We start from the raw sequence: 27,428 nt of genomic DNA, 5'->3' as shown, positions 1-27,428 counted from the left end.
TATTCTGCACTAAAGAGAATCAATGATTGGGTATGAACTGCTCATTTAATTTGATATACTCTTGGCACTATTATAAAGGAATGTATACATATATTGCAGATCTACAGTATTGGTGCTATAGTTTTCAACCTTCTTTCCCCATGGGGTCTGTAAGAAGTGAAACTCATGAAAAATAATTGGTCACTCTATTCTGTTCTCTAATTAGCTATATTAGAAAAATGCTAATGGTAAAGAACGTGTAACTACATGTAATGCAGAAAGCAAGAATCTCTGAAGATTGCCAGGTATTCAGAACGCTCTGTGATAATGAGAACAAGCACATGTTTTGACAGCTAAGAATGATATATTACTTCCTCGCATTTTTATAAGGCAAACTCTAGAATTGCTACAGCATTGTTGCTTTATTCTGAAATAAAGGATTGAGTTACTGTAAGACCATAAACTCTCATCTGAATGGAATTTCAAAGAGAGATTGAAGGCTGATCAACAAATAAAAAGGTACTTATATGTTAGGTGGGCGCCCACTAAGCTATTTGCGGGGCTCGCCACGCTTCGGGCTCGGTGGCTCGCTGCACTATATAAAATCAACACCATGCCGACATGGATAGTGGGGGGTAGCATTTACTTTAATCAATGAATAGTTTTGCATTTTTCATTATAATCCCGGTTTTTAAGTAAACAAAGTGACTTTCTTCAAAGCAGTACCGTACCAGTACCGTTGATCTTTTTGCTATCAATTTAACATGAGAAAGCCATAGATGTAGTGATGTACTGTAGGCAAATTCTAAAAATGTTATACTGAACTGACCAACAGTCATCAAGTTCATAACTGAAAAAAAACAGTGATTTTAGCAATATGCCAAAAGAGCATAACATTATAAAGAATAGGGTAGTACGGATGGTGTAATGGTTAGCATTACTGCCTCACAGCACTGAGGTCATGGGTACGATTCCCACCATGGCCCTAACTGTTCGGAGTTTGTATATTCTCCCCATGCTTGCTTGGGTTTCCTCCGGGTACTCCGGTTTCCTCCCACAATCCAAAAATATACTGGTAGGCTAATTGGCTCCCAACAAATTACCCCTAGAATGTCTGTGTGCGTGTACATGTGGTAGGGAATATAGATTGTAAGATCCACTGGGGCAGGGACTGATGTGAATGTTCAACTATACTCTGAAAAGCGCTGCGTAATATGTGTGTGCTATATGAGAAACTGATAAATAAACAATATATACTGTATATCAGCCAATAACATTTATACACAGGTACATATACCTACTCAGGAAACTATATTACTGAAATCATTCATAATTTCTTCTTTGTAAATTTTTTTGCTGTTTAGCAGAGTACATTATCCTGAAAGAGGCCACTGCCACCAGGGAATAGCCATGAAAGGGAGTAGTTGGTCCACAACAATATTAGTTAGGTACTATGTGTGAAAGTATAACCCAAATAAATAGCAGGACCCAAGGTTTTCCAGAGGAACATTGCCCTAAGCATCACAGTGGTTTCCCTGGGGCCATCTCTTCCCCAGATGAATAATGCACATGTACCTGGCCATCCACATGATGCAAAAGAAAACATTCTTCATTAGACCAGGCAAACTCCTTACATTGATCCAAGGTCCAGTTCTGACGCACACCTGCCCATTGTAGGTGCTTCAGGTGGGCGGGGCTCAGAATGGGCATTGTGACCAGTCTGCTGCTATGCAGCAAGTTTTCTGGCACCTTTCTGTCATAAATTGTCTTTTTTAAAGTTCCCATCAGGAACGGAACGAGTTAGAGAAAGGATAATTAGACCCTGCTACAAGATTCTGCTCATCATTTGTCCACAGCACCATTTGCCTAACAAGATTGCACTGGTGCCCATTCATTCGTCAGAGGAGACTGAGTCTGGGACTATTTGCGGCTGGCACAAGCCCTGCTTATTATCACAAGCCGGAGAACAAGACGCTCGCAAGTAGTGCTGCCATCAAAACATCTATTGCTATTCTCGGCACGGCACCAGAGCAACAGCAACCCGTGGCCCGACCACTGCGATATCTGGTACAGCGGTGCTTTGAGAGCGGATCCCTGCATTTGGGGCCTCCTCAGTACGATATTGGAGCAGTTTTTCACTATCTTCACCCGGCTCCTGCTGCAACACATATGGTGGTGTCCTTAGAACGGATTCCCACATCCATTGGGGGAGCATTAACACCATACTTACCTGTAGGTAACGTGCATACTATTATACCAATTATTCCTATTAAGGAAATAGCTTAATTTCAACAGAATACTGTGACTTTATATGTGAGCAGAATTTGTTCCTGCCCCCCCCCTACATGTACTACAAATAACAAGTATTAAGGAGCAGACAAGTTATATATATATATATATATATATATATATATATATATATATATATATATACATACATACATACATACATACATACACACACACACACACACACACACACACACACACACATACATATATACATACACACACACACACACACACACATACATACACGCACGCGCACAATTACACTTTACAATGCCTCAGAAAAAATGTCCTAACAAACCTAGATTCCAGATGGCTAAGAGGAGAAGGGACTATTAGTGTATATACAGGTGGGTGGACACTAGATAAACCTTCCTTTTTGCCATGTGTTTGTCTCTATCCCCTGCCAGCAGCGTGGGCCCCATTGCTACACAATTACCTTTAAGACACTGGAAAAGAATCAGGAACTCCTCCAGCTTTTTCAATACTTTGCCAAGCTGTCTTCCAGAATACGGTTTTAAAACTTCCACACATTTCTGAAGTGTGGCCACAAGCTCATCCTTTGCCAACATCCTGCAAACACAAATTAGAAAGTAAATCAATCAAGTAAGATTTTCACAAACTGATCTGCTGCAAACCCCAAATGTAAACTACATGCATTGTAACCAAGAAAGTGTATTATGGGAAATATATATTTTTTTCAGTATTGATATAAAGCTTAAAGTTAAAAGTAGCAAGTGCTGCCTAACATGTTTCGTCGTAACCTTACGTAACTTTGATAAAGTCGTAAGGTTATGACGAAAAATGTTAGGCAGCACTTTTACCTTGGACTCTGAAGGCTTTCTGGACACTGCAGTTCACCACTCCCTGCCCACCCTTGGACCCCCTCATTGCTTGAGTACCCGGATTGCTCCCCCCTTGCTTGGAACTTCATCTCCCACCCACTGTGGATCCCCAATTCCACATACATCGTGAGGACCTTTCCAACATCCAGGAATAAGATCATCCTCCAGCATGAACCAACCCACTGTGGATTACAAATTTCGCACCATTGTGAGGACCCCACAATAAATTGGGAACAGGATCATCCTCCAGCGTTATCTTCGCAATCCAGCACGGTATTCTGTTTTACATACCATCAAATGGTTTTAAATCCAGTTGATCAAGGAGCCCAGTATTTATATGGGAGCAAGATAAAATAAGCAGTGTTCCAGATACATAAGTATAAACCTTCATTGTCTAAACTTTTATACATACACCATTTTATATTATTGTCATTGATGTCTTTTTTTATTTTTATTTTAATAATTCAACAATACAATAAATTAACTTTGTAATATCCAATTGATCCGTTTCCAGCGCTCCACATTATTTTTCTTTTATTTTGGATAGTTTATTTTGCTTGTCCCAAGTAATAAAAATAATGTATATATTTTCTTTCGGCATACTGTACAAAAGACCAAGGATGTGAACTCCATCAGAACCACTGGCAATCATCTCATACAGGGCCAGATGAACTAAGCTTCAAAAGTGATAAAATGGAGAGTGATAAACAACCAGCCAATCAGCTACTGTTTGATATTTGACAAACACAGGCTGTGACATGGCAGGTAGGAGCTGATTGGCTGTCTGTTTATCACTCTCCATTTTATCACTTTTGAAGCTTAGTGGATCTGGCCCCATAGTATGTTAATTTCCATGTAACATTGTTTGGCCATTATGGCCCAGATAAGCACAGTAACACAGCAACAATAAAGATCTTTCTTTTATAAGGGAAAGAAAAGGAATTAGTGGCCTAAAAACGCCACCACAGACCAAACACTGCAGGGGCGCCCAGCCTCAGCAGATCCTATGTGGTCTTGCTGCCCCCATGGAATCTGCTTTAAAAGGCACACCAAAAATGTCAGCCGCCTTTGGTGAGACAGATGCCTAGTGGACCTCTAGGGTCTGTCAGGGGAGCCCAGCGTGTTCAGCGCTACCTGGGAGTACAGATTCCAAGAGTGCTGGCATGTTATGTCTATAAGCAGGGTAAAGAGCAGGGTCGGAGTGCCTGGATTTAAGACCCGTGCTTACCCTTTCACACCACCGTAAAACCCGGGTTTTCCGGAACATTATCGGGTTGAAAAGCTTTAACCCGGTAATTTGCTTTGTGGTGTGAATGGGGTATAATTAGTCACATACATCATCATCATAAGAAAACAGGAAACCAAAATAGCAAATCCACAGAGTAATTATTTAAGTGTTAGGAATTGACACAGTTGCTAAATAAAATAAAAAAACACAATATAAAACTGGGTCCTTGAATCCAAATTAAGTGCTTTTGAAATGAAGGAACAGTTGAGATGACCTTTTCTTTCCTCTCCTATAAGGTCATCTTTCTTTCTAACCTCCTGGAATGTCAGACAATGCCAGTGGCAAACAGAAAAATAAGCAAACATGGTGTTTCAAAGTGACATGTCAACTTTGTCATTTTAGCTGTGTGTTACTTTGGAGGATATTATTTCCACTTCAGTACACACAACACAACGCGAATATTATATAAGTTCTGTTATTTTTTTATTTATATTTTATAGCATTTTATTTGATATAATTTCCTGACACATTAAGGGGGGGTACTCAATCAGTGCCAATTATATCCAAAAGTCAGAATTATAACAGGTTGAATTAACACTCAAACTATTTAATATAATTGACCATCAGAAAATTTCCAGCGATCAGATAAAGATTTTCAGGGACTTCACCTGCAGTTGGATAGCACGCGGATTGGCGAAAACAAGCATGAATTTGAGTAATTATATTCAAGAAGCAGTGAAAAGAGTGGAGAAAAGAAGTCAGTGTAAAAGTTACCCATGACAACCAACTAAATGCTATAATTTTATGGAATGCTCTTGATAGATGATAAAAGCTGACTGGTTGTAAATGTGCACCTTCTCCCCTCTTTTCACTGCTTCAGGAATCTCTCCCTAAGGCTGATATTCAATTACCAGAGAAAAATGATTGGGTGTATCTTCACCCTTTTTTGGGCTATCCAATTTGGACGGCCGAAGAGAAGACCATTTCACCCGAAAATACACGGTGTCAGTGAAATGTTTACTTGAAAAAACACTGTTTTCTTCCGGTTACAGGGATTTTGCTACACTCCTGAGAATGCTTGGCACGGACAGGCTAATCGGGGCTAACAGAATAGCCCTGCGGCAATACAATTACCCCCGATTATGGATCGGAAGTAGTTGCATATCTGCCTGAATGTTTTCTTATTTACACAGAGAATAATTAAACATAACTCTGCAACCAGTACTAAAAATAAATGAGCTTGTAGAATTTACATAGACACTAACATTTTGAAAAGGTTAACACTGTGTTAACCTTTCACAGTGTTGTACACAATGAGACCATATCCTGAGTGGTATAGGTTCACAAAATCATTATGATAACAATGATAGGATTATCACAGATAAGCACCAGATACAACATAGCAATTCTGGGGTAACTCAGGACATACTCTGACAACAGTGCACCAGATATGAAATGTGGCAATGTAAGAGAAAAGGACATTGCACAAATGCTAAGACGTAATAGAGTTACTTCCCTAAAATAAGATGCCAGCATCAGAATAGAACGCAGTTACTGAAAAACTGCTCTTTGTTTTCAGAATGATCTTCTAATGAAGCATATACTGCCAGATAGCACTTAATATAATATAGTATATGCTAATTAGGGATGCCAATCCCGGGGCATTTTTTCAATCCCGGGAATCGGGATTAAAAAATGCTCAATCACGGGATCCCCGTGATTGGCATCTCTAAATTAGTTTAGGCCAAAAAACACGCTACAATAAAACAAGAAGCCCAGTCCACCCCCTGCTTCAGCCGCCCCGCACATTCATTTACTTACACCGGCGGCCAGGAGCAGGGCAGACAGGAGCGGGAGGCGTCGTCGGCGGTAGCAGCAGCAGCAGAGCCGACAGCTGACGCTGCCAGGTCCGGTCCAGCGGGCAGCAGAGTGGGCGGCCGACGCTGCCAGGTCTGGTCCAGCGGGCGGGCAGCAGAGCGGGCGGCCGACGCTGCCAGGTCCGGGCTAGGTCAGAGATGACTCTGGAGCAGGTATGGGCAGTCCGACCTGCGCAGCGTGATGGTCAGAGGTCACGCTGCGCAGGTCGGACTGCCCATACCAGCTCCAGACTGCAGTCTGGGGATCAGGAACTCCTGGGTAGCGTCTGAGCACTCGCTCAGACGCTGCCCGGCATTAGATATGCGCATGCGCATATAATACCGAAATCCCGGGATTGGAAGATCCAATCCCGGGATTCAAATCCCGGCCAAATCCCGGGATCCCGCCGATCCCGATCCCGGGATTGGCCACACTAATGCTAATGCATAAACTGTACACTTTAGGTGTAAGTTTTAAAACATATAAATCATCCATGGATTCATCATACATTCCAAAAACCTTATTTGTTGTTTATACCCCTTTCCCACTGCAGCTCTTAAATGGTAATTTGCCATTTTTTTTAGCCTTTTTAAATGGGTAGAGCTGCAGTAGGAATGCTCCAGGTTGCTGTACCCGTTTAAAAATACCACTTTTTTTAAAATGGGTAAAAAGCAGAGTTTTACCCGTTTAAGAGACTTTTTTTGCCAGTGGGAAATGGTCTTAAAATGGTATTTAGTAATAATAATAAAGGTTAAGAACATGATTGGCTTCCTGCTGGTGATGACTGTACAGTCACCACATCCAGGAAGTAATCCAGGAAGTAATCACAGTAGACAGAGAAGAGCTAAAACGTTTTTGTGCTGTACTGCTGTTTACATTCTGCTACCATGCCCAGTTGGACAGAGGAGGAGATCAGGGAACTCCTTTGAATTCATGGGGAAGAAGAAATCATGTGTCAGATGACCGGTATGGTAAAGGATGCTACAATATACCATAATATCAGCAATATGATGGCAGCATCAGGATTTATAAGAACCACTACACAAATTATAAATAAGCTGAAGGCATTGAAACGCTTATTCCACAATGTACTGTACTAGACCAGAACCGGAACTGAAGCGGCTCTGCACATAGGGAGTGGTTGTACTTCGACCAATACATGGCGGTTTTCGGGCATTCTGCACTTGCTAATCCAGTAGCATTATCATCTAGCCTGGCAGCAGCCGAAAGTCAGCATGAAGCTGCACAGTCGTGTGCAGAACAAACATTAACCCCACCTGTGGAACTAGCCCAGACCACAACATCCACACCCCTGTTTAATGAGGACATGCTGCGACCGCAGACCCCTGAAGTAATCCCTGAAACACTGATCAGACCACTCCCCACCCCCTCCTTTTGTTCTCTCAAAACGTCATCAGTGTGGGCCTGTGGGGGCATAAAAGTCCATTCTATATGACAGCCCATGTTTACTATGGGGTTAAACGGGTATATGTGAATGTGACAAAAACGGCATTTAAATGGCAAATTACTGTTTAAGAGCTGCAGTGGGAAAGGGTCTTTATAGCTCTTACCCATTTAAAGACCCGTTTACAAATACCTGGTCTTTACCCGTTTAGGCAGTGGGAAAGCAGCATTAGTTATTTAAAGATCATGAACTGGACCACACTCACAATTGCTGAGCTGAGCTGTGATCCAAATTAAGTGGTCAGGTTATTGCACTGTCCACCTATCTGCTGTTACAGCAGCATGAGCCCGCTCTGGGTGCTGTACTTCTGTGCCTGGTTGTGTCCCACAGTATGCAATACTTACAGCCTGCAGGGCCTGTATATAGGTCCAAGGCTCATATATGTGCGCGGGAAGCGGTCATCTATTAGAATGAACTTAGGTCTACAGTCATTAGGTCGACCCCACTAGGTCGACTGGCAGGAAGGTCGACCTGACTTAAGGTCGACATGGGCCAAGGTCGACATGACTTAAGGTCGAATTTGCATAAAGGTCGACATGAGGAAGTTCGACTGGTCATAAGGTCGACATGGGTTTTTCACTGTTTTTTGAGCCGACATGTGCCGACAGGCGGTATTTCATGCCCTACCATCCACTAGGGCGTGGTGGGAGAATAAAATAGTGTGCCGAGCGCAGCGAGGCACCGTGCCCGAAGCATCGCGAGGGTCCGATTCTCATTGCCAACTGTGTCCATGTTGACTGTGTCGACATTCGGATAAAAAACAGTGAAAAACCCATGTCGACCTTATGACCAGTCGACCTTCCTCATGTCGACCTTTATGCAAATTCGACCTTAAGTCATGTCGATCTTGGCCCATGTCGACCTTAAGTCAGGTCGACCTTCCTGCCAGTCGACCTAGTGGGGTCGACCTAATGACTGTAGACCTAAGTTCATTCTGACAGATGTACCGCTTCCATGTGCGCTGCCTGGTATACTGTAGGTAAGTCTGAGCTTCTGACATTGCTGTGAATTTCATGTACATGTGCAATTACCAGCTATTCATCACCTCATCTGTCAATTTTGTTCCAAATTGTATTAGGCCCATATGGATTAATGAATCAGTTTGCACACTCGCGCTAATGGACATTTGGCAATACACATTTAAAGTTTAGAGTTCATGCTGTTCCCACAGAAGCAGTCCCAATTCATTTGTGACAGAAGCTCTGAGCAAGGATTACACAGACCCTTTTCCAGAACATTCACAAACAAGAACATTAACCAATGAAACCCTAGTACTTTTGTACTCAAAGAGCAAGCGATCCTTCCAGTATGCCCCAGAGCACTACTCTGAGTAACTAAGAATACGGGATACAGTCACCAGGTCGACACGGGGAAGGTCGACTTGCACTGGGTCGACCACTGAATGTAGACATGCATCAATGGCGACACACCTGACGGTCAACATTGGGTTAGGTCAACAGGTCCCTAGGTCGACTGGGGCTAGGTTGACATTCAAAAGGTTGACATGGGGTTTTTCACTATTTTCTGAGCCAACATGTGCCGGCAGGCAGTATTTCATGCCCTACCATCCACTAGGGTGCGGCGGGAGAATAAAATAGTTCGGAAGCGCATTGAGCCATTCGGTGCTCTTTCTTAGTGTCCATGTCGACTGTGTTGACATTCGGGATATAAAAGTGAAAAACCCAATGACGACCTTTCGACCTAACCCCATGTTGACCTTCAGGTATGTCGACCTTGATGCATGTCGACCTTCAGTGGTCGACTAAATGCATTTCGACCTTAGTGCTGTCGACTCTATGACCTATACCCGATAAATACATGTCTGTTTCATCCCTAAGCGGACAGCGGCCACATAGTTAGAAAGGGGGGAAACCTGCTACTACATTTCACCGTCAGGTGGTTGAGAGGCTGAAGGACACCTACTTATAGGGTATATTCAATGCGGTTTTGTCGAGCAAGAAAACAAGACATCCTTGTCAATCCTCACCAAAAAAAACCCTCGCCGGCCGCATTGAATATACCCCATAGTATTCAAGGTAACAGAAAATAGTATACCGTTTGGAGTAGGTTATCAACAATGGTTCTAAAACAAGTTACCTAAGAAGCTGTAATGCTGAACTGTACTCTTCTGTATCCCACACGTTTTTTTCCAAGCAAGTACAGTAAAGTTCTCTAATCTGCAAACAAAACAGAACATTCAATAATAATGCAAATGCTTCTCCAAAAGTATATACAGAGTTAACAGAACTGGTGTTTACATTCAATCACTGCAATATAATTGTGTATTAATGCCTCAGAAAATATGCAGACCTGTATGGACACAGGAGCATAGTCTGTAACAGGGCACTCATTTGCTAGTGGCAAGGTTTAGCTTATAATGCCAGTGATATCACTCAGTAGTACACATAAACACCAGGCATTCAGGAGCTCCATCTCACTGTTTGTTATGCTGGATTTTTGTTCTTTGTTCTTCAGAAGGTTTAGGATTTTAAAATTTATGGTGCATATGCTAGGTTCAGAATATTTATGTTTTGTTTCTTAGTCTCCTATTCATCTGCATGGCTCCATACCTTATGTGGTAAGAGAGAGAACAGTGCAATCATCAGAATGCTCCCAGTGTTTACAGATTTTGTGGTAGGCAGTGACCTGTGCTGCAGATTGTATTAATAGCAATGCATGGATGAGGGTCATGATGTGCAAAAGACATTGGAAGAAAGCAAAATGCAACATGCACTCATCACTTGTAGAATATTAAAACAGAGGAGGTGCATCATAGTGCACACATCAGTTTATTCACAGAAATCATTAATCTTAAAAAATAGCAAGCCTCTATGGACTTGGCCTGTGGCAACTGAGTAATCGGCTAGCGGCATGGTGTGTGTGGTCCCAGGTGTGATAGATTAGTGAGAGCAGCGGAGTGGTCTTCTGGTGCATTAGAACGGTCTTACTTATGCCAAGACCACAGTGTTTTTATGTTAGGTACTGTACGAGCAGGAGCATAGAGGCTCTTTGTTTTTCTGTTGATTTCTGCACCCTGCATTACAGCTTTGAAACGTTGGGTACACAGCAGTCTGGTCTTATTTATTCCTAGTGCCACCGATGTTGGTTTTACATTTTTACACTAATATTTTCTGCTTGGAGAGTCATGGGATGCCAGAGGAGCTGAAAACTATTCCTGGCTTTTTGGGTTCATTTTATGGTATGTATGTTTTCTATAGATCACACTGTTCGAAGAAGTCACCTATTTGAAATATAGGATCTAGATTTTATCAGCCTCCGAAAAATACGGGGAGTGAAACAGTTTACAAGAAAAGATATTGGGCCCGATTCAGTCCTGACCATGGTACTGCAAATTGGCAGCACTGTCGATTAACAGAGGACCGCCGTGTTTGCGAAGGGTCCACGGTGTGCATGCATGAGCCCTCTGTACACCACAGCCAGCGATGGCGTGTGATTGAAGGCCGTAAGCTTACTGATGGCCAGAGTTTTCTGGGAGAGCCGCACAAAAACGCAGCAGCCCCGATCTCCCTGCACTCGGGGGTGGGGGGGAATCCATTTGATGGTGAGTGGATTACACCCTCTTTGCATAGTTGCAAAGCCATTTGCAGCTGTGCACAGTGGTGGCCCTCCTCTCAGACTGGAGGGTGGCTAACTGATCGCAGGGCTGCAAAAAGTTGCAGCTCTACGATCAGGTAGGAATCGGCCCCATTGTTCTGGATTCATGCTGATTGTGAAGTTAAGCCCCAATGACCACCACACACACATACAATACATACATATATGAGAGGGGTTTGTGAGGCATCATAACATGAACCTATTCATGGAGGATAGGAGGACGTTACAGATCACAGGTTAAAGGAACAGAGTCTACCAAAAACAAAAAATTAAGACACATTCCTATATTCCTCTATAATGAAATAAACATCATACATCAATCTTATGTTAAATTAAAGTTGAAGATGTAAAATAATATGTACAGTAGTGCCAAAATAGTTTGTGTCTCCCATATGAGAGGAAACCTGTTAAGGAGGTTGGAGGTGTGAGTCGTTCTGTGCAGACATTAGTAAATGTCTGATTTCATTGACTTTCAGAAAGGGCAAATTGTTGGAGCCCACCTAGTGGGTGCGCTGGGGCCACAGTACCGAGTTTATTTGGAATAATGGCCCTTATTCTGCATCGTGCGGTACGGCCCGCGTGCGGCCGTACCGCCGATGTTTTTAGTCTGCACATGCGCAGAGGTCAATCTGCGCATGTGCAGCCCCATTCGCCGCAGACGTATTTCGTCCGCCGCAAAGGGGGCGTATAGGGGCGTGAGGGGCTTCATACCCTCATTTCCCTATGTATACGCCCCGCGTTTCATGGGCGTTCCCATGCAAACGCGGGGCGTATGCATGCTAATGAGGGTATGACGCCACTGATGGGGGCGGAAAGCTGACGTCGCCGGATGTCAGCTCTCAGCCCCCATACAAGCTAACACACGGACGATTGTCCGTGTGGTCTCAGCTTGCGGGAGCTGCTGTGGCGTGCGGCCCTGCCTTCGATGGTCGACGACCATCGAATGCAGGGGGCAGCTCCCACCATGGTGGAGGCGTACGCCCCACCATTTTTATGCGGATCGCCAGCCGTCCGTGTACGGACGGCCGTGGCGATCCGTCTCGTGGGCGGGGATTGGTTTGTGCGGCCAGAGCACCGTGTGCGGCTCTGGCCGCACCAACCAGAATAAGGGCCAATGTGAGGAAATGTTTCAAAGGTAAAGATGGTATATATCATTTCTGGAAAAACATAGTCAGCTAAATGTCAGCATGGACAAAAGTGTAAATCAAGTGCTAGAGACAGAAGGGCATTGAGGATGATTGTGCCCAAAAATAAGAAGGCAACCTCTGCAAAAGTGACTGCTGAGCTGAATTCTCATGTTCCACACCCCTAGAAGTCTAGAAGAACAGTGAAGAGGGAACTCCACAAGTATGATATTCATGGATGAGCTGCCAAGCCTCTTATGCCAGTAAGTGGAGAGAGAGGTGTAACACTCAAAAATTATGGATTGCCAAGCAATGTCCTTATCTCTGTTCCCAACCGCAGGACGAGTTTACGTGTGGAGAACATCAAGTGTACGATCAGCACTGCCTGATGCCAATAGTGAAGCATGATGGAGGGTTGGTGATGATGGTATTCTGCCAGCCCCATTATCACCATGCACAGTTCAGTCACTGACAAGGACTATGTAGACATTTCGGCCGACCAGATCCATCCTATACATTATTTTTGGGCAGGTATCACCTAGTACCAAGATAATCAGGCATCGACTCATACTGCTTGTATCATCAAATCATGAGTTTTCAGAGCATGCAAGGTGTCGTGTGTTATCTTCCATGCCAAATCGCTGGTCCTCAATATCATAGAGCCCCTGTAGTTGGTATTGGAGAACAGGGTTCAATCACATTATTCTCCTCCAACATAACTCCGGGAACTTGAACAAGTTTTGCATGAAGAATGGTTTAAGATTCCATTGTGGAGCATGTAGTAGTCCATTCCAAAGAAAATTCAGTCGGGTCCTACACCTTATAATGAAATAAAAATCATTCTGATCTACTAGGTGTTATGTCATTAAAAGAAAAATTTGATTGAAGATTGAAAGCACACTGTTAAGAGTAGCAGAAGATAAATATAAATTGTGCACCCGTGGCACAGTTTTTTTTACTTTTCTTTAAAAAAAAATTATTATACAAAAACAGGATTTAAATGAAAATGTTGTAATATCAGGAGGAAAACCCCATCAGACTCTCCATAAGCTACGAGCAAAAATCATCTACTAAGCTGCTTCCCGTAAAACTACTGGAAGCCTTTCTAGCATCAGCTTGCCAGTGCATCTCAAATTAACAAAACATTGGCATTTATGCTGGAAACACACTAGTCTGACCGTTGACCTATCTGATGATGAGTAAGTGCATGCACACTTATCGTTGGCCTAATATGTTGTGCCTGGTGTCACAACTGAGTGGACATGTACATGTGCCCACCCAGTTTTAATAGCAGTTACCAGTGGCCTATGGGTGGTCAACGCACCAATATATCTGCACATATATCAGCCATCGGTTGTGCTGCAGGGCCGACTCCATATGTATGTATACATCGTCATCCTGTTGGTACACACCTGCCGACGCACCCACAACATATATTGGTCATTCAAATAAATTATTTTGTTAGCTAAAACTAAAAAACAAGTTCATGTTTGTGTCTTATTATTTATACATATTAGAAGCATGCCTGTTCAAGCAGCAAATTTAAAATGCAGGTCAACTTACTTCATTTACAATACAACTGTGGTATATATATTATACAAAATAAGACATACACATGATTGTACCATAATGTAGCTGGAGTTGAGAACAAAGTCTTACATCATTTTCTCTTCTAGCAGTGCCATCTTTTGGTTACAATGAGATTCACAGTATTTCATCAACTAGTACTGATAATCCATAAGGTAAATGGATTTTGTTTGTAAGTGATAGTTTTTTTTAGAGAATTTACAGAAAGAAAAAACATTTATATATATTTTCATTCACTGCCAGTTTAGGATCCAGAGACTAAATTCTGTTCTGTAGGACTAGTCTGTATTATAATATACCATCAGCCACCTTGCACATGCTTACAGGTTCTTCTTATTTACCACCCAACCTATCCGCTGACCAATCAATATTTCCATGTATCACATTTATACCCCTTTCAAAAAAACAGTGGAAAAACCCCATGTTGACCTTTTGACTGTCGACCTTGCCCATGTCGACCTAGACCCAAGTCGATCTAGACCAAATGCTTGTTGACCTAGTTGTTGTAGACCTAACAACCCACACCCCTTTCACCTTGTATAAATAACGTGGGTCTGAACCGGGTTGTTGCCGGGTCGACGTGTGGTGTGAAAGGGCCTTTTGAAATTACTCGATTCCAGCAACCCGGCATTCTGACCCAGGTTAAAAGATGGGATAGTCCCAGGTTGGACCCGGGTTGCTGTGCAGTGTGGACATGTAAGCCTAGGTCCTGTTCATACTAAAGTGAGGAGGCAGCGTCAGCTCCTCGTGCTAACTCTACCCCCACCCACGATGACACACCGCCGCCCCGCCCCCTTTCAGACATCAGCAACCCTGCTTATTGCCGGGTCGCTGTGGGGGTAACAAACCTGTGTCCAAATCCCAGGTGCAACCGGGCATTTGCAATGTGAAAGGGGTATATGGTACCAGTAACAGTCCAAAGCCGTGAGTTATAATGCACCTGATTCTTGCCATGGTACAGTGCATACATTACAGTTTCTTACATGATTTAATTTTCTTTTCAATAAAGCACTAAAACAAATGCAAACCTCTAAACAGCTAACTGACAAGGAATGGGTCATAATTGAGTCCATTAAACAAAGATATAGTACAATTGATTGAAATGCAGGTATAATAAGGTGATGTACTGCTATTAACTTCTAGAATTCCACAACTTATACTGGTTACGGTCATGTATTATTTGTCAGACAAAGCTATGTCCTGTGAAGTACAGGTGCTGCTGGTGGAGGGCTAGGCCTGGTTACACCACATTTGAAAGTCTGCCTCAGACAGGCTTGGGTATTTTATATCTGACCCACCTAGTCCTCTCAGCATTTCAAACTGCTTCCCCTTTTTAAGAGAGAGATAGCTAACTACTTCTCACCTCTATGAGGTGAAGTGGTGCTACTGATCAGTAGAGGCCACTCGAAGGACAAAAATTACTTAAGCAATTTTTGCAGGGACACTACTAGGTTTCAAAAAGAAAAGGAAAAAGAAAACTGCGCTTTTTTTGAGGAAAGATTAATCCACACAACAATTCTATAATAAATATATTAAACAGTTAGGTACTGCTTTCCTAGCACGGCGCCCACGATAAGCATCACATGTATCGGTCCTTAATCGCAAGCATCGCATGCATCTTAGTGTTTCTGCACCATAAGATGCATGCGATGTATACGATTTATGCGACTACAGTGATTTTTCATCGTATCAATTTTTATTACATGTATCGCATCGGTCGTACTGTTTTAATGTCATAAGATGCATACGATTGATGCAATGAAAGAGTTTTTGGTACTTGTTTCCTAGCACGGCCACACCGATTTGCATCGGGGTGGTCGTGTCGGAAAAATCGCGTCGGTCGCATCGCATGCGATGCGACCGACGCGATCGACCCAATTTTTACATTCAATCAAATGTGAATAGGGTCCCTGGGACCCTATTTAACATTGGATTCAATGTAAAATATTCCCCAGACCCCCAATTTTACCCCCTCAACGCCGCCACCCCACGATTGACGCCAACCCGAAGCGTGGCGAGCGCAGCGAACCCGCCAGGGGCTGCGGTGCGTGTCCTCCGACCTTTTCATACCCCTACTATCCACATCGGCGTGGAGTTGAGAATATAAAGTGTGGCGAGCGCAGCGAGCCCCGCGAGGGGACGCGTATAACTTCACAGGTATACGCGTCCGCTCGCCACGCTTCGGTGGCTCGCTGCGCTCGCCACACTTTATATTCTCAACTCCACGCCGACGTGGATAGTAGGGGTATGAAAAGGTCGGAGGACGCACACCGCTGCGCTCGCCACGCTTCGGGTTGGCGTCAATCGTGGGGTGACGACGGGGCCATATACAATGTGAAATGGGTCATATTGGCCCATTTCACATTGTTTCCTATGTGAGATGGACTTAATCAAGTCCATCTCATCTTGTGCCATTATAATGGCACAAGACCGACGCGATGCTCCCGATTTCAATGTTAAAAAATATTTTAACATTGAAGCCTATGGCAAAATCGCGGGCATCGCGTCAGTCGCGTCGGGGGCAATGTTAATGGCCGCGACCGACGCGATGCCCCCGATTTCAAAGGAAATCGGGTCCATCGCGGGCATCGTGTACCTTAACTTTAAGGTACACGATGCCCGCGATTGTGGCCGTTCTAGGAAACAAGTACCATATTTTTTTATCTTGGGCATTGTAAATCCTATCACATGCCTTCACATATCATAAGTAGTGGTATGTCATGGCATGCAATGTGATATGATTTTCATGTTATTTTACTATGGTGGTGGTGGTGCTTATACGATAAAGAATCAAATGTGTTTCCTTTTGGTTGTATGTGAAGTGATTCCATGTGAAGCCATTCTTAACACCACCCCACTATGTCCGCCAACACGAAGCGTGCCCCGCGAGGGGCGGCGGTACACGTCCTCCGACCTTTTCATACCCCCACTATCCACGTCGGCGTGGAGTTGATTTTATAAAGTGTGGCGAGCGCAGCGAGCCACCGAGCCCAAAGCGTGGCGAGGGGACGCGGATACCTTCACAGGTATCCGCGTCCCCTCGCGGGCTTCACAGGTATCCGCGTCCGCTCGCCACGATTTGGGCTCGGTGGCTCGCCACACTTTATAAAATAAACTCCCCGCCAACGTGGATAGTGGGGGTATGAAAAGGTCGGAGGACGCGTACCGCCGCTGCTCGCCACGCTTCGGGTTGGCGTTCATAGTGGGGGTGGTGTTAAGAATGGGGTGCATTTAAAATGACACTGTATTTAGTGGTTTATAATCAGATGATATGTGATTTTTAAGTGTTGATGCATCAAATTGGGTGCTTATAATGTCAACTCCACTTCCATTGTTAATGCCTCCCCAAACTATCAACGGAAATCGATTTAAACGCATACATCGCAGTCATCGAATCGCATGCATCGTACCTTACTATACTACTGTTTTTCATACGATACATACGATTTAAAAACCGAAATCGCACGTATCGCACAGATTGTATGCCTTATAAAAATGTACACGATTAATGCGATGGGTGCCGTGCTAGGAAAGCAGTACCAACATTTATTTTTGGTATTAAACCATAATTAATAACATGCATAAATATTAATTGACATACATAAACATATAGATTAAAACATATGCTTTGAATTTGCAATTGCAAGGGAGTAGACACCCCTATTTTCTCCTACTTGTGTATAGCGTGACTATTAAATTCTCTGGACGTGCAATATTTATATGGACCCTTTGACAGCATATGTCCCAGTTTTTTCCAAACCGGAAAGATACTAGAGGAATATTGATGTCCTTTATGATGGTCAGCTGCTAAATTTCAAATAAAGTGTGACCACTCTCGATTCCTAGGATGGATCTTGCATCTTTATTGTTTGGCAGATTCTGAAGTCCTATGGAGTGGTAGAAGCCGCAGCGGACCTGTTTATTGGTCACTGTGGGTCCATAATGGGTTCAAAGTCCAGAATGGAAGTCCACATACATTTGTAATCCACACTAGAGAAGCGGAGAGTAGGGGTTCCTGGTTCCGACGCATTTTGCTGGGGGGTTCTCAGCTTTTTCAAAGGTGTCTTTCCCCTGGTCAGATCCCTATATTTATACCAATAGGCCAATATGGCTCCTGATTGTTACAGCTGGTTCTTCATTCAATCTATCATGCGTGAATAATCTTAATTTTTCATGGAGCAACTCTTATAGTATTAACCATTTAAAAGGACACATAAAAATCAATTAAACCATATTCTATATAATATATAGAAGGCAGACATTCCAAAATTCCAATAAATATCTTTCTTTCCGATCACGTGATCGTCATATATCAACCACAGTTGTAGAAGTACAGTATCTTATTGATTCCTGTTGGAGAACGTGCGCTATATAAATTAAACTTACTTACTATTTCTGTACATTTGTAATATTTAAAAAGTCTGAAATAGCCTCTACTTAGAAGTCCCCAAGGGCAGATATCAGGAGTCCCCCCCATTGCCCCGATCATCCTCTGGAGATCGAGGAACGAGTCCACACTCACCTAGACTTCCGGATTCGCGTCCCTCCGTGATCCGGAAGTCAGGCGTGCAGAATTTAATCTCCTCTTATTAGATTAAACATAATTTATATACTTTATAAAACAGGCATGGATCTCCTGTAAAAGAGACTCTATATAGGGACACTAGAAAAATGTCTTTACATAATTTAATAGGTTACATAAACAAACAGACTAAAAACTAAAAATAAGAAAGAGGGGCGGGGGGGGGGGAGGCTGCTAGGCAAATATTATTTATATATAAATTATATGATTTCATATGGTAAAAAAAAATTCTTAATATATATATATATATATATATATATACACACATCAATCTAATTTCAATGGGTATCATTCATTATGTATACCCATTTCTTACTCCTAACTCCTTCTCCCTCTCTGCTCCCCTCACCCTACGAGTTTCTTAACTGATTGTCAAATCACAAATAAATTGAGTTTTAGTACACAACATAAAGCAGAGCATAGAGTATTTTTTCATATAACCAACTCCATTTTACAGTGCTACATTGAGTTCAACGGCTTTGTGAGACCTTTTGGATTTAAGCAATCGATTTTGAACATCCCAAAAAATCTCTTGGACACAATTTTTATATCTGTCTCCTCTTCTCGATATTATAGGAATCTGTTCTAGTCCTGTTATTTTGAGACATGTGGGATTACTGTTATGGTTTTCAAGATAATGTTTAGTTACACTATGAGTCATGACTTTATTTATAACGTTACAGCGGTGTTCCATAAATCTGGTCTTCAATTTTCCTGTTGTCCTTCCTACATAATGTAGATTGCAACCACATGTCAGCATGTATATGCCATATTCTAAATTGCAGTGGATAAAACTTTTTATACATATGGATGGTTTAGTTCCAGGTACTATTTTTGTCTTATCTACATGCTGACATGTGGTGCAATTCCTTATAGAAGCCCAGTAGTGGTGTTAGCCACATGTTATTTTTATTTGTATTTTCCACCAAAACAGGTTTTAGAAAACTTGGAGCTAGAATGTTTTTCAAGGATTTGCTTTTCCTATAGATAAATTGCGGCTTGGCCAGAATAAGGTCTCTCAAGATATGATCTTGTTTAAGGATTGGATCATTTTTTAGTAAAATGTTTTTGTATTTTTTGATGCTGGTTATGAAAGGTTGAAATGAATGCTAGGTCAGAGTCTTCTCTCATATCTTTTTTGTTTTTCTGTTATTTTTATTCTCGCTATTCTTTATTGATGCTGAAAGGAGTAGGTCTCTATCTATTGTTCTTACTTCTTCTAGAGCCTTTTCTATTATTGGTGGAGTATACCCTCTCTCTATAAAGCTGGCCATTTCTACAGCTTGTTTTTCAAAAACTTCTCTATCACTACAATTCCTCCATAGTCTAAGAATTTGACTCTTTGGAATGTTCTTCTTCCAAATTAGAAGATGACTACTCTTATAATGTAAATAGGCATTAGTACCAACTTCTTGTACAAAATTGGCAATATGAATTTTCCTATCCTTGATTTCTAACGCCACATCCAGGAAGTTCATCGATGTGGGGTGATACAGTGAAGTGAATTTTAAATTATACCTGTTGTTATTAAGTGATGTGACAAAGTTGGTGGCTGATGACTCGTCCCCATCCCAAATTAAAAATAAATGATTGATGTACTGTAACAGCCATAGAGGACCAGGTGCACCCCCCCCACACACACACACACACACACGTTGGTCTTTAAATTGACCCATTTAGAGGTTGACGTAACTGGGGGCTTCCCAATCCGCTGCAGATAATGTGTGTCCAGAAAAAGGAAGTGATTGTGTTGTAATATGAATGATATGGAATCTGTCAAAAAATTTATTTGTTTGACATCTAAATCATTGTCTGACAATAACTGTTTTCTAATAGCATTTGTACCTACATTGTGCAGAATGTTTGTGTAAAAAATCTGAACGTCAAGTGTCAAAAATGCATATGAATCTTGCCAAATTACATTTTTAATGAGTTTCAAAAAATGGGTATTGCCTTTTATGTGTGATTTTAAGTGCGCAACCCGGGGTTGGAGGTATGTGTCAACATATAGGGATAAATTGGAAGTGAGGGAAACTATACCAGATATTATGGGATGCCGGAGGGCGAAGTGAGGGACTTGTGAATTTTGGGAAGGTGATGGTATATGGGAACTGTGGGGCGATAGGTGTACAGAAATTTGAATTCCTCTCTGGATATGACGTTATCATAAAGAGCTGTGTGTAATAGACCTTTCAGCTCACACAGAAAGGTTGGGGTGTTGTCGGCTAACAGTTTTGTATAGGTCCCTACATCGTTGAGTTGTCGATAAGCTTCTGCGACGTAGTCGGACCTATCCTGTATTACCAGCCCCCCCTTGTCTGCCTGTTTTATGACAAGGGTTGAGTCTTTGCTTAATTTCTTGTTTTATAAACAGTTGGAACTGACTATCCCGACAAAATATAACTGCTGCAATTCGAGGTGAAGCCTGTATCCTTAAGGATAGAACATTCACCTCATTTTACACTAACCTGCTAGATGTGGAGAGAGGGAGCTGTGAAGACAGAGATTGGAGGTAGGAGCAGATAGGTATTGGGACTGAGGTGGAGAATTTATGGGCTGAAAACAGTCACAGTACATTGTGGAAGCGGTCATTTTGATGGGCTTTTAACTAGTTTAAAATAAAACACACACACACACACACATACAGTACAACAGTCTTGGGTACAACTTTATATAACATCAAAACAAAACATTTCTCATAACATGGCAATACTTTATGCTCACCTGTTTTCCTAGAGGATACTTGGGAAGTATACAGGTGAAATGATGCAGACACTTCAAGACCAGAATAAAATTCTCATGATAAGAGTCTAAGTCTTCTAGGAACTTTTGGGTCATTTCCTGAAAAACAAAAACATAGTTGGAGACATTTATGAGAAATACAGAAAATAAGTTCACAGATTTTTAGAAATGTATAAAATATACTTTAATCATTCTGGGTTTAGTTTAGTTAAAGAATTAAACAAAGTAAGCGGATTAATCTAAGATAACTTGGTCAACATATAGAGGACTATGGGGCAATAAATGGGACTAGGCATAGGCAAAAAATGGGAGTATTTCGATACCCGACTATTCAACTGCGACCATTTTGCAGCTATTGAAGACATTTTTTTGTCAATGCCTTTTCCCTTCTTTTCTTTTGCAAAAAGGCATTGGTGAAAAATGTCTCAAAAAGTGCCACAAATGGCCGCAATTTCGCAGGCAAGTTGGCGAAAACACGTGGATCCAGGTGTGGTTTTTTTTTTTCGACACTACTAAATTTTTCCCGCCGACTGAATAGGGCAAATCCTTATTTGCCCTAAAAAAATGGAGGAAAGTGCAGATTTTCCACCTAGTTGAAAAATCGGACCTAATTCAATTAGTGGCACAATCAATTCTCAAGAAAACTTTAGCAGAACATATATCACATCGATGTCAGACAAAAATCCTCCTGGCGCAAAGCTGAGGAACAAGGGAAGGGCAGCAGTTCATAAAAAAAAAAAATGATAGAAAAAACACACTGGATGCAAACAGAACTGAGCAAGGGGCTCCAAATTTCCCTTTTCCCCCTTAAGTAGGAGAGCAGTGGGGACTCCTTTTTATCTGGCCTCAAGTGTGGGATATCTGAGAATAGGAGTTGATCTGCCCCTCTAGAAGGTATTGTTAAATTAGAAAAGGTCTACATTTGACGAAAATATTGGTCTGCCAGCATGAAGGGTTCATCACGAATAAATCTAATTGTAATCCAGTGACATAACCATTCATAAATTCAGTGGCTGGCTGACTGACTTTAAAACTGCATTTCACCTCATTTTAAGCACATAGAAAACCTGTTTAATTCATGAGTGTTCTGGTTTAAAGGGAGAGCAAGGTAACATAACTATTACACATATCAATCATTTAACTATTAAGCTCATCCACAGCATAAGAAGAAAAAAAAGAAAGAAAAAAAGGGAATTCAGGCACTAATAAAAAAGCACAATTATACTGCCTAATAAATTTTAAATCTTAATATTGTGAGCAGCAGAGTTCTAATATGCCAGTGATTGCATATTGAGAGAACTTTTTGAGAAAAAAAAAGCAAGTGCCAATAATGACATTAATGTATTTAGGATCTCTGTGCTAATATAAAATGATACAGGGTTGGTATGAATAGATGCACAAACACTTCAGATAAAATGTATTGAAATTGATTAAATGCTAAACCTTGATTTGCTCTAGAGCAGGGGTGGGGAACCTCCGGCCCCCGCACCCAGTATGTCCGGCACGCCCGCCCGCCTATATTACTGAAGTGTCAGCCGCCCGCCCGCCTATATTTCATACCAGCCGCTGGGGATGGCTGCTGCTGCCGCCGGGGAGATTTGCATAAGACGCGCCTGATACATCAGTAATATAGGCGGGCAGCTCAGCTGATTAATCGGTGATTAATCGGTAATATAGCCGGGCGGGTGGCGGGGGAGATATGTAGAAGATGCGCCCACCAATGCTGCTTCTCTCACCCTCCCTTCCCCAGTGACTGACACATCCAGGGGTTGTCATTTACCCCTGGATTCACCCCCAAACAGGTTAATGTGATTATGTCTGATTCTCATAATCACATTAACCTGTTTGGGGGGTGACACCCCCCCTTCCTCCACACTGTCACTTTTTATGGTGTCTCTGCCCACATGTATATGCCGCTGCCCGTGTGTATAATGCCCACATGTATATGCCACTGCCCGTGTGTATAATGCCCACATGTATATGCCGCTGCCCTGTGTATAATGCCCACATGTATATGCCGCTGCCAGTGTGTATAAGCCCACATGTATATGCCGCTGCCAGTGTGTATAATGCCCACATGTATATGTCGCTGTCAGTGTGTATAATGCCCACATGTATATGCCGCATCCAGTGTGTATAAGCCCACATTTATATGCCGCTGTCAGTGTGTATAATGCCCACATGTATATGCCGCTGCACTGTGTATAATGCCCACATGTATATGCCGCTGCCCTGTGTATAATGCCCACATGTATATGCCGCTGCCCATGTGTATAATGCACACATGTATATGCCGCTGCCCTGTGTATAATGCCCACACATATATGCCGCTGCCCTGTGTATAATGCCCACATGTATATGCCGCTGCCCTTGTGTATTATGCCCACATGTATATGCCGGTGCCCTGTGTATAATGCCCACATGTATATGCCGCTGCCAGTGTGTATAATGCCCATATGTATATGCCGCTGCCCTGTGTATAATTCCCACGCGTATATGCCGATAATTGATAATTTTTATATGGCCCCCGAAGGGTTTTCAAATTTTCCAAATGGCCCTCGGTAGAAAAAAGGTTCCCCACCCCTGCTCTAGAGCCATAAACTCTCAATGAGATAATGATACATTCAACAGACGATGAAAATCAAGCTTAAAACAAATATACATATATAAAAAAAAAAATCTATATTGTAAAAAGAGGTGGGTCTTTAATGAGTTCATTCAAGTCACCTTCATTAGATGTTTGCAAACATGAAACGGAAGTATACAGCTTCTATACTAAATTAACAATTAACAAAGATGTTACCAAATGGGAGCCATCAAACGGCTGATATATACTTTAGATGCACGATTGGCCAGTGTGTACGAGCGGTATATCTGTGAACGTCGTTGCACACAGCTGATGCGCAATAGATCTAAAGATATATTGGAGCATCATGCTGTGTGTACAGGCAATCCGCCCACCGCACCTACAGCCGCGCCGGGAGACGCTAGTTATTGTCAGGTAAGTGCGCCCGCCTATTTGTGATGTCAGTCCCAACGGATCGGGCAGCGTTTATGGAAGACAGACTGCCCGATCTGCCTGCAAATATATTTGCCGATCGATTGATCTGTACCCAGCTTTAAACGTGCCCATCTGTAACATAGCAGTAACACAGAAAGCAAACCACTGCCAAACCTGGTGTTGAAAGAGTTAAAGAGTTTAATAAAAAAAAAAAAAAAATCAATAGACTGTCAATTACTTCCAAAAAACAAGACAAACGGGGCTGAGTGAAGTGCCCCCATGGGAGACCAGAAAAGCAATTGTGAAATGATAAAAACTAGCAGCAGCTGAAAGGCAGAAAAAGCAGCATCAGCCGGGAATGATAGAAGAAAAGAAATCCATACTTTCTGATATGCCACCAGAGACTCTGAAACATGTAATTAGTCATTTTCTCTTTTGTGAGCACAACCGAAGCGTTCAGAAAAAAAGATATGTATCTATTAATAAGCAGCGGTCTGTCTTTCATCAGCTGTATTATCTGCTGTGTCTGGGCCTAAACCTTCAACAGCACAGACCAGTGCTCACCTGCATTTACACTTCTTATCTGATAATGAAGATACAAGCCCTACACTGTTTAAGGCAAGTGCCACTTACAGCACCAGAACAAAAATGCAAGAGTCATAGAATAATAATAATAATAATAATAATAATAATAATAATGATTTGCGATATTACGGTAACTGTTTAAGGAGATTTGTAGCTTAGTTATTTGTTATTTATTGCTCTCCCATCTTTACTTGTACTAACCATCTATGAGATTCAGTACTATTCTTTGTGCTTTATGGTAAAGCATCTATACAAAAGAGGAGGGGGGGGGGGGGTATTGATCTGACACCCCAGCAGGAAATACCATCTTCTGAATGGAGGGCCATAAGCATATCAAATCAGGGTCTATCATTTGTAGTCACTGGGGTCAATTTACTAAGATAAGAGTCCAATGATAGCAGGGGACATCTACAATGCAAAATGTAGCAGTGAGTGCTGGGGCCTAAAGCTAGGTACACACCTACATATATATCTAGATTAATTAATCTGCAGACAGATCAGACTAGGTATTATGCACTGTTAATCAACAACTGCTTGTGCAGAGGGTGTATGGTCGTTCGGCGGATCACCTGTACACACACAGCATGATGCTATACAGCTGGCGCAATAGGTTTGTAAAAGACGTTGTTCACAGCCATATTGCTGGTAGAGACTGGCCTGACAGACCAGCAATATATCAGCCATTCTTCTTTTACATTCAGTTTTTCAAAATTCATTATTTCAAAAAGTTCTGGGTTACATTTCTTACGATTTAACCAAACATCCTAGCTTGGATCGGATTAAAGATGGAAACCCCAACTCTGATCAACTAAACATTTTTTATGGACTGGGGACTGATTCAGAATTGTAGGTGTATGCATTTACAGTTGTGATTCCATATGCAGCTGATATGTGAAATTACGATACAGATGCCTTGATTTCTATTGAGATGTTCAAAGATCCAATCAACTTTGTACAAATACCCAGCAGTGGCCACAAATCCTTCTATAAATGGCTCCCTGAGTATCCTTATCCTCAGGCAGAATAGTTTGAGATTTGAAGTGCAGGAGCCACGTTTTCTGCATACAGGATCACAGTTAATCACTACAGGCCTGTAATTTTTGCATTGCGTACTTCTATGAATCAGGCCCAGAGTGCCCAAGTCCAGCAATGCACTTTCATATATTTTAATCAGTTCAACTCTAGACAACTTTCATCCATTCTAAAGGCCCCCCATATCTGGGGAGCTGGTGTTTAACAAAACAAAATTGGTGAGCAGCGGGGGCGGCAGCAGTGGGTCCCAATCAGCAGCGGTTGCCAGGCTATGATGAGCACCCGAAAGGTGGGGGTGACCATGCAGCAGCGATTGCCAGGCTGTGCTGAGTGCCCAGGGGATGACCGTGCAGCGGTGGATCTTGGGCAGTGTATGGAAGTGCTCAGCATCATGTGCTGGGTGGGAAGTGGCAGCATCATTTAAAAATAAAATACTGGCCGGCTGGCAACTGGCTGAGAGGTCTCTCTCAGCTGCTGATTGGCTGAAAGTGCTGCACATACTGCATGTGCTGCACACACATAGGTGTGTGCCAGCGGTGGTTCACCGCTGGCACACATCCCTACGAATCGGACCCAACACATTGTGGGTACTAAAACACTCGCAATGTGCCACTGATGCATCAGATACGATAGACTAAACCTGCAACGGGTTCAATTTGTAGAGTCCGACCCGATGCTCACAGGACCGCATATCGGGTTGGAGGGGATGTCAAACTCATCCAATTTGGGTCGATTTCTCGGCAGATTGGGTGAAATCGGCTTGAATTGTGCTAGTGTATGGGGGCCTTAATATTTTATTATGCAAAAATCACAAGTCTGAAATGAATGTATGAAATGCTACATTAATCAACCACCATGGCTTTTCCAAACTAGAATATTTTAATTAGAAACATATTAATATAATATAAGTAAAACAAACTTAAATGAAAAAGTACATTTAAAAAAAAAAATACACTAAGATCAGATGATTAATTTACATAATTACCTTTAAATAATCATCATTGGTTAAAAGCTTCACTTGTGTCTCAGGTGTCTGACTTTCAACGTACCTGAAATGAAAGAAACAAATACAATGACAAAATATATATAAAATGCTGGTTGTTGATGGATATCTAAATCCACTGTTTTCAGGTAAACTTACTATTTGATCAATGAAAAAGCTATTAATTAAGGTGTCATGAAAGATCTTTAATGTTCCTAAATTCCAAATAAACTTTTCCTTCAGTTTGAGAAGGTTTAACCCCTTCCCGACATTTGACGTATATATACGTCATGGCCGGGATGTACTTCCCGACACATGACGTATATATACGTCATGGCTTCAAACTGTCACTGCGTCTAGAGACGCAGTGACAGAGGGACGATGTCTGCTGTCCCTGACAGCAGACATGTCCCTGCATGCCCAGGGGGGGCTGCGATGCCGCCCCCCCCGTCGGCGATCGCTGTGATTGGCTGTTCAGTGTGAACAGCCAATTACAGCGTTTTCTGTGTCACCGG

At 42.2% G+C, this 27,428-nt stretch overlaps 1 protein-coding gene across 5 annotated transcripts in view; it reads right to left on the bottom strand.

The window, feature by feature from the left end:
* The window catches only part of ORC3 (origin recognition complex subunit 3), a 118,837-nt gene that overhangs the window by 16,945 nt on the left and 74,464 nt on the right, over window positions 1–27,428 (bottom strand). For all 5 annotated transcript variants that reach the window (XM_083177106.1, XM_083177105.1, XM_083177103.1 and 2 more), the window contains exons 12-15: window positions 26,917–26,980; window positions 21,296–21,412; window positions 9,761–9,840; window positions 2,708–2,841 (exon numbers count right to left, since the gene is read on the bottom strand). In XM_083177106.1, coding sequence (XP_083033232.1) covers window positions 2,708–2,841; window positions 9,761–9,840; window positions 21,296–21,412; window positions 26,917–26,980 — 395 coding nt within the window. The remainder of the gene's footprint in view (window positions 1–2,707; window positions 2,842–9,760; window positions 9,841–21,295; window positions 21,413–26,916; window positions 26,981–27,428) is intronic.

Source organism: Crinia signifera, chromosome 3 (genome assembly GCF_055691185.1).
Source record: "Crinia signifera chromosome 3, ASM5569118v1, whole genome shotgun sequence".
NCBI classification, from domain to species: Eukaryota; Metazoa; Chordata; class Amphibia; order Anura; family Myobatrachidae; genus Crinia; species Crinia signifera.
This window is presented reverse-complemented; position numbering and strand designations above follow the sequence as displayed.